This window comes from Procambarus clarkii, chromosome 75 (assembly GCF_040958095.1).
Source record: "Procambarus clarkii isolate CNS0578487 chromosome 75, FALCON_Pclarkii_2.0, whole genome shotgun sequence".
Classification (NCBI taxonomy): domain Eukaryota; kingdom Metazoa; phylum Arthropoda; class Malacostraca; order Decapoda; family Cambaridae; genus Procambarus; species Procambarus clarkii.
In genome coordinates, this window is record NC_091224.1 from 28,173,423 (window position 1) to 28,186,152 (window position 12,730).

Genomic DNA, 12,730 nt, shown 5'->3' on the forward strand with positions numbered 1-12,730 from the left:
TTAAACAAGGGGGATGCTTTATCTTACATTGTTTGCTCTGTTGAATCTTCATTCTTTCACCAGTGGACAAGGTTAAAAAATAGGCAAGATCCAACAGAGTAAAACTACATCTGTGTTTCAAAGTCGTCACTTAAAATGGTCACTATTATTCGTACAGGCATGTCTAATTCTGATAGTCTTTACTCATATCAAGAACAAATGGTTCTTATGTTTCAGAAGTATGAGACAAAGCAGCAGGTATCTATGATATTTCCTTTCTTCTAAGTCTGGTATGTGTGGGGATACATTGTAAAATGGAACTTATTCAAGAAATTGACATGGGATCACTGGATTGTTTCAAGAAGTTACACATACATACATACATACATACATACATACATACATACATACATACATACATACATACATACATACATACATACATACATAACATACATGAGTTTGGTTGGATATAAATAGAAGTAATCTTGCATGAACAAAGAGGCCTTCTGTAGTTTCCTCTAATTTTATGTATACTGTATATTCTAGTTATTATGCAATGTAAACCAATTTTGTCAAGCTTAACATATAAGGCTCTGACAGTTTGACTTAATGGGTTAATTAAAAATGGGAAATCGATAGTTTTCATAGTGATGAAGTACCATACCATTGATTACTGATGGGTAGACAATCTTTGTGGAAAGGGAAAGTGTATGTTGAGTTAGAATTATCCCCTCCAGTAATTGGAGGGTGGGTAATTCTGGGTTGAAACAAGACATCAATGTATGAAAAATGTGTTTTAATTCACACCACAGCGAAGGTGGTGTGAATTTAGAAGGGCGAGGGGAAGTGGGTGTTGTGAGAGCATGGGTAGGTATGAGAGGAGTGGGCAGGCAGTGAAGGTAGGGAATAAGGAGGCTGTGGGAAGGATGGGTTGGGGGGGGGGGATTGATCAGTCCAGCAACCAGGAGGCCTGGTCGACAACCGGGCCGCGGGGACGCTAAGCCCCGGAAGCACCTCAAGGTAACCTCAAGGTAAGGTAAGGGGATCAGACTGAATGATGGGGTTGTGGGTGTTGAGCATGTGATAAAAGTAACTGATAATGTCTAAGTAATTAAACAGTAGGCCTAATAATGGGAAGGCGAATCAATGATGACATGTTATATGATCACTTGGTTCAAAGATCACTGTGCAAGAAACTAAAAGTAGTACATATGCACATGTCAATCAGACTATTCTTCAAGTACAATACCTACCAACTCCAATTTTCACATTTTATCCAAGAAACATACTTACATTCCTCGTATAATAAAGAACAAAGCAAACTTTACAATCAAAGTGCTGCCTAACACACACAGTAAACAACAAGTGTAGCAAAGGAGCTCCAGGATAATTTAAATGCCTAAGTATTGTTAAACAGGTTGAAGGCGAGTGGAGCACCACAGGGTTCAGGTCTTGCACCGGATATTTGTATTGTCTACATAAACAACCTACCAGATGGAATACAGAATAATATGAACATGTTTGCCGAGATGCTAAGATACTTAGGAAGATAAACTTGGACCGTTGTCACGCCCTTCGAGAAGACCTGGACAAAAGTGTATGGAGCATCACTTGGCAAATGGAATTTAAGAAGAATAAATGCCATGTTATGGTTCACGTATGTGGAAAATGAGAAAACAGATGACACCCAACCTACAAATTATGCGAAAAAGCTTTAAAAAATTATAATAAAGGAAGATATCTAAGGGTGGTTCTAGAAAGAAAATTGTCACCCGAGACCCACATAAAGGACATTGCGCGAGAAGCCTATGCTGCACTTTACCATTTCAGAATTTCTTTTAAATACATGGATGGTGAAATAGAAATTGTTCACAGCCTTTGTAAGACCAAAGTTGGAATATGTCGCATCTGTATGGTGCCCATATCTTAAGAAGCACATCAACAAACTAGAAAAGGTGCAGACATGCAACTTCCAGAACTGAAAGACAAGAGCTACAAGGAGAGCTAAAGGCATTAAATATGCCAAAGCTAAAAGATGGAAAAAAGAGGCGATATGGTCACTACGTAGAAAACAGTAATGGGAATCAAGAAAATGCATACAGTAATGAAGAATTCTTGAGACCTAGTATTTCAAGAACTAGAGGCCATATATTTAAGCTAACAAAACAAAGCTTCTGGAAAAACATTAGAAAGTTCACTTTTGCAAGCAGAATGGTAGATGGTTGGAACAAGTTAAGTGAGAAGGTGGTGGAGGCTAGAACCGTCAGTAGCTTCACAACAACAAAAAATGACGGTGCTGGGAAGACGAGACATCACGACTGTAGCTCTCATCTTGTAACTAAACTTAGGTAATTACAATGACACTTGTATTACATATACAGTACAAAGGTGTTATATACTCCACAACATGAATGTGCACCATTCCTGTGCCAGGTAAGTCCACTACGGGCTCACCACAGCCCGTAGTGGACTTGCCTGGCACAGGAGCGGGGCAAGTAGCACGGGCTCACCACAGCCTGTGCTATTTGCCCCGCTCCTGTGCCAGGTAAGTCACGGGCTCACCACAGCCCGTGCTACTTGGAACTTGTTCCGAGTAGCTGAATCTATAACAACATCCACAACATTTGGCCAGCTGTCATGTTCCACCATTAACACTTTCGATGCCTGATCATGCACAGTTTGTCATATAACCAAAATACGCCAAGTGTGTGTGTGATGACGCATCAAGACGTCATTAACCCCTAAACTGCGCAAAACATCATATGAAGTGTGACATTGAACGCAGTTTTTTAAATTTTCTGAAACTCTTTCAAATGTTTTGTGCATAATCTACAAGGCAAATCCTCCAACATTGTCTAAATGATACCAGTGTAACATGAAAAACAAGAAATAACAAATAATTATCAAATTGAACATTGAAAACTTCAGATTTTGAAATTGGCTGCAAAAAATTTAAAACATCACCAATTGTTCATTTGGTGTTATTATGCTCTTAGAATAACATATGATCTTCATTTTCATATAATTGGAATATAGGTTTTCAGTATAGTTTACTGTAAAAAAAAAAAAAAGTGTCACTATGGCATTTGAAATGTGCAAATTTAGAGAACAAAAATTTATAACTCCAAACATTTAAGAGTTTATGAAAAATCAATTCTATAGGGATTGTAGAACGAACAGCTGTGCACACTACTGTATATGTAAAAATGGTGAGAATCGGTCAGAAACTAGATTTTTGGATACTAAAGTTGAAACTCTAGTTAAAGATATACAATGAATAAGGCAGTTCTACTTCATGAATTTACTTGTATGTTTTAATAAACATTGTTTGGTATTCATACTCGAATATGTGAAAGTTGTGGGTCAATACGTGATGAAATGAAGTCAAGAAAAAATAACCCTTAAAAAAAAAAATGTAGGGATAATTATCCCTACACAATCGACTTGAGAATGGTCCAGGACGGACCGAAACGTCGTCGTCCCTTCAATTTCTAGTGTGTGGTCTGGTCAACATACTTCAGCCACGTTATTGTGACTCATCGCCTGCATAGGGATAATTATAATGATTTAGGGGATATATTTAGGGGTATACTTTATATGAGTAAAACGGCCCTAATCTAGTCCCTAATCATCAAAACAACCTAAAGAAACGAGGAAAATAGAGTTTGAAATCTGGGAAAAAATTAGCAAAAATATAAATTCAAAGTCCCAAGTTCTGAGAGTTGACCGATTTATTTGTAGACCAATTTAATTCTGTCTTCACATAGTAAGGGATGGGTACGCACTCTCTAAGATGTAAAGGTTACAACAAATTTAAATAATAAACAATGAAAAAAAAAAAAAAAAAAAAAAAAAAAAAAAAAATCACCGAAAAAACTAAATTTGGGATATTGTTGAATGTAACTGGTAATAACATTGGGCAATGTATTTATATGATATATAATAAAATACAGCATAATAACATACTCATTCTTATTTGTGTTATTATGTATTACTCAGCAATGCTACAAAGGCACCAGCGACATATTAACTTTGTGGGCACTTCTTGCTACTATTCCTCTTCTTCGTGCGTCACACAGGTGCCAGCATCTCTCTATTACTGCATTATCCACCAGTTCCAGTTAATAGCAACTGTTCTCCTAATCAACAAATTCTCTTTTTTTTTTTTTTTTTTTTAAATATTTGTCTAAAATAAATTTCTGAAAATATTTTCATGTAAGTTTCACGACACAGAAGCAAACAAGTTGGAGATTTGTTTAACATTTTTAAGTAATTTTTACGTAATTCAAATATTTTTTCACAATTATGCCCCCATATACTGAGCAGTTTAACCACTGTGCTGCTCGACTATCAAATACGGCACCCTCCCCCCCCCCCTGTGCGCAAGAAATAAATTATCTGGATTTTTTTTTGGGGGGGGGGGGGGGTGTTAAAACCCTTCCCCGAGTATGGATATGTGAACAAAAACTCAAAATTGAACTTACTTTGGCCGCAATGGGGTCTGTAAGTTTGCACGTGATATCATTCCCTGGTCGCCTGTGGCGTACGCTCCCGGGGCCAGTAGCACGCTCGGTTCAAGATGCGTGAGTTGCCACGAATATATTTCTGTTCATCTTTTGCACACAGTTCCAAATATATATTTTTTTGTTTTTTCGTGCCAATCCTATGTATAATGAATACGGCACTATATTATGGCAGTAGAACATCAGTACTCTTCGAAGACACTGTGTTACGTGCATCACACATGTGTACATATATCTTGCACATATTTCCAATGTATCATGCTAATTTATGTACATATATATACAATCTATTTACACACCGTACAGTATCACGCACTATATACACACATACCATAAACACATTCAGAACGCCACGTGTAAGAGATATGCTGCGAAACAGCCAACGGGGCATGGTGGAACCTTGCACTCCATACACTTGGTGCCGATGCATCTTCGCTTTTGTTCTCTTCGGATAGTGTTCTTGAATACTATACAGGCACATTTACCCTTATCTCGTGATGCTGTGCCTGGTATATACTCAAGCATGTGGACACCGAACATCTCGTTACCCCTCAGTCTGTCTGGAGCTGCGTGTGGCATTGTTGCTTGCACCCCGCACAGTGCAACAGAGCCCTTCTTGCCATATTTTACGAGCAGTTGTGACACAACAGCAACGCCAAATGTCCGTATTGGCGGTCTGCCAGATTTTACCAGATACATATTGAAGCAGTTGAGCACTGCAACATCTATGAGGTGGAAAAAGAACTTTTTTGTCCACTTCACAGACTTCCGCACGCACTCGACGGCACCGAGCATCGTGTCACATTTATCTACGAGGCACATGTTTACGTTGTAGTCTATGACAGTCTGTTTTATATATGAGGAAGCACATTTGAAAGTGGATTTTGCCACTGTCCAACATGGCACCAGTGTGAATTGTAGTCAACATATTCACCTGGAGTCTGTCCCTCCACCGCACTGAGAGCATATTGTCACACTTGCGCAGCTAGCAATCACCCACTGCTATACCTATGCCAAACACTGGTATTTCCTTCCTGTGGGCCTTCACAGTGCCACATACGCCGGTGTTGTGGGCAAGGAGGTATCTGGTCAACAAGGGGCTGGTGTAATAGTTGTCAGTGAACAGTATACGCCTCTTGTTCAACAACGATTCCATCAGGGTTTTGACGAAACTGCCGGAGAACCCATGTTCATCTTGAGCTGGTATGTCGACATCTGTACCAGAATACAGAATCATGCAGGCGATGAGTTACAATAACGTGGCTAAAGTATGTTGACCAGACCACACACTAGAAGGTGAAGGAACGACGACGTTTCAGTCCGTCCTGGACCATTCTCAAGTCGATCGACTTGAGAATGGTCCAGGATGGACCGAAACGTCATCGTCCCTTCACCTTCTAGTGTGTGGTCTGGTCAACATACAGAATCATGTCCATGACGATACCAGTTTCACAATCGTACAGCACGAAAAACTTGAGTCCAAATCAGTGCCGCTTTGATGGGATGTACTGCTTGAATGCCAGTCGCCCCTTGAACAGTACAAGCGATTCGTCGATTACCACATTCTGTGCAGGTACAAAATAATCGCAGAACTTGCCTCTCCTGTCACTGAACACCTTCCGTACCTTCCACAGTTTATCGTGGAAGTTACTATTCCACAGTCCTCATTTGCATTATTTTCAAAATACAGGCACCTGAGGAACAACAGGAACCTATCTCGCGACATATACCTGTTGAACACGGGCGATGGAACAAGGCTGTCTTTACTCCAATAAACCTGGATGACGTGTTTCTCGGAATGCTTCATCATCATGCTCAGTGCGAGAAACATGTACATTTCATCAATTGTGGTGTCCTTCCATTGCGCGAGGCATGAGGCAGGTAAAATGCTGGTGTCTATGAGGCTGTGAGCGTATCTGTCTCGGTCACAAGATGGGTCATTAATTCGTTGTCAAAACACACCAGGAAATAGTCTATTTCTGCCATTTCCTCACATGTATACGGAAATAATGGTGTCACACCAACATCAGAAGCATCAAATGTTGGTATTTGTGTTATCTTGAGTTATCTTGAGATGATTTCGGGGCTTTTAGTGTCCCCGCGGCCCGGTCCTCGACCAGGCCTCCACCCCCAGGAAGCAGTCCGTGACAGCTGACTAACACCCAGGTACCTATTATACTGCTAGGTAACAGGGGCATAGGGTGAAAGAAACTCTGCCCATTGTTTCTCGCCAGCGCCTGGGAGTGAACCCAGGACCACAGGATCACAAGTCCCGCGTGCTGTCCGCTCGGCCGACCGGCTCCCAACAGAACCCATTTGTGGAACAAATGTGGCACAATCCTCCCACACAGGTACACCCAGGGGTTTGGTTTTGGTGCCAACACCACGGCCAACACCACCACGAGCACCTAAAACACGGGCTACGTCGTCTCGTGTTGGAGCTGCGTGAGGGTATGGATGGTTGAGGAGGCTGGTCTACGTATCGTAGGCCTACCATGAACACTTGATGTCGAGGGTCCATTGTCGTCATTGTCCTGTTGCTGCGAGACACAATGTCGCTTGCCATAACGTGTTGCTAAGGCAGCAAAATCCTGCCTGGTAACACCCTCGCTGCTTGTACTCGGGTCGTCCACACTACTTGTATCGGCGCCTATGTCACTGAAGCCCGAGAAAGATTCATCGTAAGAACTATCACTGAATAAACTTGCATCAGGGGGACACACATGGTGGTGGTGATTGACCCAGGGTGGCGAGGCAGGCTGGGCGAGGCGCGTGTACCGTACATGCTTGCAACATCATCCACCTCAGTCTCTCCCTCCCTCGTATCAGACCTCTGCGTAAGGTCTTTCTCTGGATCATAGTCTAAGTCATCATCCATAACACCGTCATCATACAAAATATAGCGTATCTGCTCCTCAGAGAGTCGTTTTCCATGACTGTGGGTGACCGTAGAACGGGAGCTTGTAGACGATGTATCAGACATTGTTGCTGCTTTGAAACTGAGGCTCCCCACGGCTGCAGGGCATATCTTGAGGTTATCTTGAGATGATTTCGGGGCTTCAGTGTCCCCGCGGCCCGGTCCTCGACCAGGCCTCCACCCCCAGGAAGCAGCCCGTGACAGCTGACTAACTCCCAGGTACCTATTTACTGCTAGGTAACAGGGGCATTCAGGATGAAAGAAACTTTGCCCATTTGTTTCTGCCTCGTGTGGGAATCGAACCCGCGCCACAGAATTACGAGTCCTGCGCGCTATCAACCAGGCTACGAGGCCCCCATGCTGGGATTTTTTTTCAAGATGGCAGACAATCACCGAGGCCCCCAGGCATCCATTTTGTACCCGTGTCACCGCGCGCCAGTTTTGAATGGACCGCGAAAAATAGAAATACCCGGAGGTGCGTTGTGCACCCCGTGTCGAGCGCCTGCAGGCTCGTTGCACAGTTCAGTGGTTAAGGGTTAATTGAAAAATTTGTAAGGATTCCATTTATTGTCCAAATACTATGGGACTTGTTTTAAAATGAGCAACATCTTCCCATTCTCTGTATACCCCCACGTGGCATTCTGACCCCGCCGTATGGGCACCTACCCACGCTGAAGACTCACTGTTCTGGTGACCTCGCTCGCGACAGCCGCAGCGTCCTCTCGAGTCAAAAAATTTCCCCATTCAGGATATTTTATCTCGGGTATTTGTTGCTACCGGCTTTATCAACACTGCAAATTGACTTCCAGATGGATACTGATCAAGAACAGTCAATCCATGATGAAATCATTGAAAGAAACAAGCATGAGGGTAAAGTTATTGAGTGTTCGTTGAAAGCATAGAATGGTGAGACTTATATGTTCTTTTTTTCTTTTCTTTTTTTTATATACTGTATATATATATATATACAAGAGTTGTTACATTCTTGTACAGCCACTAGTACGCGTAGCGTTTCAGGCAGGTCCCTGGAATACGATCCCCGCCGCGAAGAATCGTTTTTACAACCAAGTACTCATTTTACTGTTGAGTTAAACAGAGGCTACAGTTAAGGATTTGTGTCCAGCACATCCTCCCCGGCCAGAATACGAACCCATGACAAAACGCTCGCGGAACGCCAGGCGAATGTCTTACCACTACACCACAGAGACTGGTAAATATATGCAAATATTACTTAACAGCATTCAATTGTGAACTAAAAACTACATAGTTAAAAAATGAAGGACGTAGCATGAAAATTGAAGTGAGAAAGCTAAAAAAAAAAAAAAAAAAAAAAAAAAAAAAAAAAAAAAAAAAATTGGAGTGTTGTCGTGAGCTCACGGACAACGATCGGGTTATCTTGTGGTGCACAGCGGATTTAATTATAGAAAAGTGACTTACAGTGATACCTCGGTTTAAGAGTTTAATCCGTTCCTGGAGACGGCTCGTATTCCGAAAACTTGTAATCCGAAGCTAATCTCCCCATAAGAAATACTGTAATGGGAAATGAATTAATCCGTTCCTGACTACCCAAAAACTCCACTTCAAACTAAATTTTATACCTAATTCATCTAAATAAACCTACAAAACTATGTTCAATTTATTAATTACCCTTGTTGATGAATGCTGTAGGCGTATGGAAGATGGTAAGGAGGGGAAGGAGGAGAGGTGTTACTGTTTGGAAGGGGAGTCCCCTTCTATTATCACATCAGGCAGTAAAGACCTTTCTGGTGTGCACTCCCTGGCACATTTTGCCTGAGTACCACTAGGTCCTGGTTGTGGCTCACTGCTCGATTTTCTCACAACAAATCTGTCCATGGAAGCTTGTTTTTCCCTTCGCAAGCTGTCTCTGTAGTAAGGCATCACATTGTCATTGAAAAGATTAAGGCAACGGCCTACTACAGCTTTCTCTGGGTGAGTCTTTTCAATAAAAGTTTGCATCTCTTCCCACATCCGATACACCTTCTTAATGTCTGCAGAAGGGACATTCTGTACTGCCTCATCCTCCTCCACTGGAGAAACATCCTCAGCTGTGTCTTCTTGCTGTTCCTTTTGAAGGGCTTGGAGTTCTTCGGTGGTCAGTTTTTCGTTGTGTTCTTCCACCAACTCCTCCACATCACCACCATCCAATTCCAAGCCCATTTGCTGGCCCAGAGTAATAATTTCCTCAACAATAGGCGCATCATTTACAGGTCTAGGCCCTCAAAGTCTAGTTCTGTCACACATTCAGGCCACAATTTTCTCCAGCCAGAGATCAGGGTTCTCTCAGTCACTTCTTGCCAGGCTTTGTCAACGAGTTTTAAAGCACTACAAATGTTAAAATGGAGTTTCCAGAACTCTTTGAGGGCGAGTTGTGTGGCTTCAGTCACTTCAAAACATTTCCGGAAAAGTGCCCTTTCATAAAGTTTCTTAAAATTCGCTATGATTTTCTGGTCCATAGGCTGAATTAGAGGAGTGGTGTTAGGAGGAAGGAATTTATCTGTGAGGAATTTATTGTATCTGGGCAACAATTCATCTTCCAAGCCTGGAGGATGAGCAGGAGCATTGTCGAGGAGAAGCAGGGCCTTCAGTGGCAAATGTTTCTCCTGCAGATATTTTTCTATGGCAGGGCGCACCACTTCATTCACCCACTTCGAAAAAAAATCCTAGTCACCCATGCCTTATTATTAGCCCTCCACATCACACACATTTGGTTTTTCTGCACTTTATACTGTTTGAAAACCCTTGGATTTTCAGAATGATACACTAGCAAGGGTTTAATTTTCAAATCGCCACTCGCATTTGAACACTGCACATGCGTAAACCTATCTTTCATAGGCTTGTGTCCGGGCAATGATTTTTCCTCCTTGGTAATGTATGCCCTCTTAGGCAATCTTTTCCAGAACAGTCCTGTTTCATCACAATTAAACACTTGTTGCGGTAGGTATCCCTCAGCCTCTGCAAACTCTTTAAATTCTTCAATAAATCTTTCAGCTACTGGTTTGTCTGAGCTGGCAGCCTCCCCATGCCTCGCAACACTTTTGTTATAGATTAAGCTACTCTGAACAAGCTCCAAGTAGCACAGGCTATGGTGAGCCCATAGTCGCAACACTATGGATACCACTTCTTTTTCTAAATTTTTCAAACCATCCCCTGCTTGCCTTAAAGTCTATCGTGTCTGCACTCGTTCCAGGGGCTTTCTTTACAAGGTCTTCATGCAATACCTTGGCTTTCTCACAAATGATGGCCTCTTTAACACTATCACCTGCTAACTCTTTGTTGTGTATCCAAATTAATAACAACTTTTCCACTTCTTCAAGTATTTGTGGTCTTTGTTTCGTGAGTGTTCTTACGCCTTTTGCCACTTTAGCACTCATAATGTCCTTTTTCTTGCTAAGTATAGTGCATAGCGTTGATGTGGCTTTGTTGTACTGCCTACAAAGTTCAACAACACGTGTACCATTTTCATGCTTCTGAATGATCTCTTGTTTTTCCTCTATTGTCATCTTCACATGCGCTTTCTTGCCTTGATCCTTACCACTGGCTTTCTTGGGACCCATGGTGAGATATATAATAACAACTTTTATGGTTAAATGACCAAAAATCCAACAAAACACTGAAAATCCTGGTGAAGAATTGAGGCGGGATAGTCACTGGGCGCGAGGCACTGGTAAACTGAGGGGCGATCGCCGTACCAAGACGAGCTAGTTCGACCTGTACGCGTATCAACACCCTCGCCTTCCGAGGCAAATTTTCCGAGGAAATCCTGCTCGTATTCTGAAAAACTCGTACTCAGGGACACTCGTATTCCGAGGTACCACTGTATATGTTCTTATATGCAAATATCACTTTCCAGCATTCTTCAGTGAACAATTTAATACCAAATTGAATGACGTAGCACGAAAATTAAGGTGAGAAAGTTTAAAAGAGTAATAACATTGGAGTGAAGTTGTGTGCTAACGGGCAACGCTCGGCCAACCTTGTGGTGTGCGGCGGCTAACCCACCGGTCCAGCAGAAGTGCTAAATAACACAAAAGTTACCTTTCTTTTCTGGTTGTCTAAAGTTTGCTGGAGAGAATCTAGCTGATTCTGTTTTTGTATCCTCTCACGTTTCAGTCGTTCAACCTGGAAAAAATAAACACTGTACTCGTACGGTTTATCAAAAGTTAACTTAATAATCCTTTGCCATACAACAGGCAATAAATAGGTAGACACGGTAGCTACATAAATAATCAAAATGAGCTTAAATTGTATTATTTTTGTTCAACAGATATATTACATTAACAACTTTATAGACAGCTGGCAGGTACAGTATTAAGAAATAAACATTTTACAAATACAGTACTGTACCTATATATACAGTACCTTTAAAATAATGCACATTTTATATATATTTCCTAGATATTTTGGTATTGCAGATGTTAGAGAAAAGTTATATATCTCTCCCCAACCACTTACCCCCCCCTCTCCCTCCACCCTCCCCTCCCCCCATTGGTGGCAAAGACTGGTTACAGTTGGTGGGACCGAGGCTGGTAAGTGGAGGTGATGCTGCTGACTGCTGTTATAGGACATGATGGTTGAGGTAGATCAGAGGTGGTCCTGCCTCTGGATGAGCTGTGATGAGATTGCAGATGCTGTGGTCAGACAGACTTATGTCCCCATCCACTTGATTTCGAGCAAGGTTTCTCACTAATTGGTTGATGTGAAATTGCTTGATGTCATTTGTAGTACATAGAATTCTTGGGAAATGAGTGCAGATGTTATTTGTAATACTGTATGTGGAATTCCTGGAATGTTTGGATAGCTGCTACATGATTTCTAATGTAGTTGCTACAGTTTATTTAAATACTATAGTATTTACAGGTTGAGGATGACCTCGTACGACAGACCTTAGGTTGAGGACGACCTCGTAGTACCATGAAACTCAAAGCATTTCATCAAGTACTGACTAAGCCGCAATGATCGAAGAGGTACAGATCTCTTGTGTAGACACGTGTATTCTGCAAACCCTGGACCTGAAGTCTCTCTTGCTGTCATTGTGTTTCACAGTCTTGTTATCTGTCACTTGTTACATCTAGCAGTTTGTCTCCCAGTGTTGTTAGCCATGGTGACTTAGCGTGGCCATCGGCAAATGACTGGCTGGTGCAGCTATTTGAGAGCTAAAGGCTATGTAGTTCCATGGCCCCATTAGCCACCCCATCTGCCTTCAGTATTCCTCTCCTGGATTACAGGTCACTACCACCTTCACGAGTTTTCACTATCGTGAGCTCCACTATGGTGTTTTTGTTTATAC

The 12,730-nt window shown here is 41.9% G+C and overlaps 1 protein-coding gene across 9 annotated transcripts in view; it reads right to left on the bottom strand.

Annotated features, from left to right (window-relative positions):
* The window catches only part of LOC123771607 (centromere protein F), a 155,047-nt gene that overhangs the window by 131,451 nt on the left and 10,866 nt on the right, over positions 1-12,730 (bottom strand). For all 9 annotated transcript variants that reach the window (XR_011224712.1, XM_069313434.1, XM_069313433.1 and 6 more), the window contains one exon: positions 11,479-11,562. Coding sequence is in view for 8 of the 9 variants with exons in the window: in XM_069313434.1 (XP_069169535.1) it covers positions 11,479-11,562 (84 nt within the window). In the remaining variant the exon portion in view is untranslated. The remainder of the gene's footprint in view (positions 1-11,478; positions 11,563-12,730) is intronic.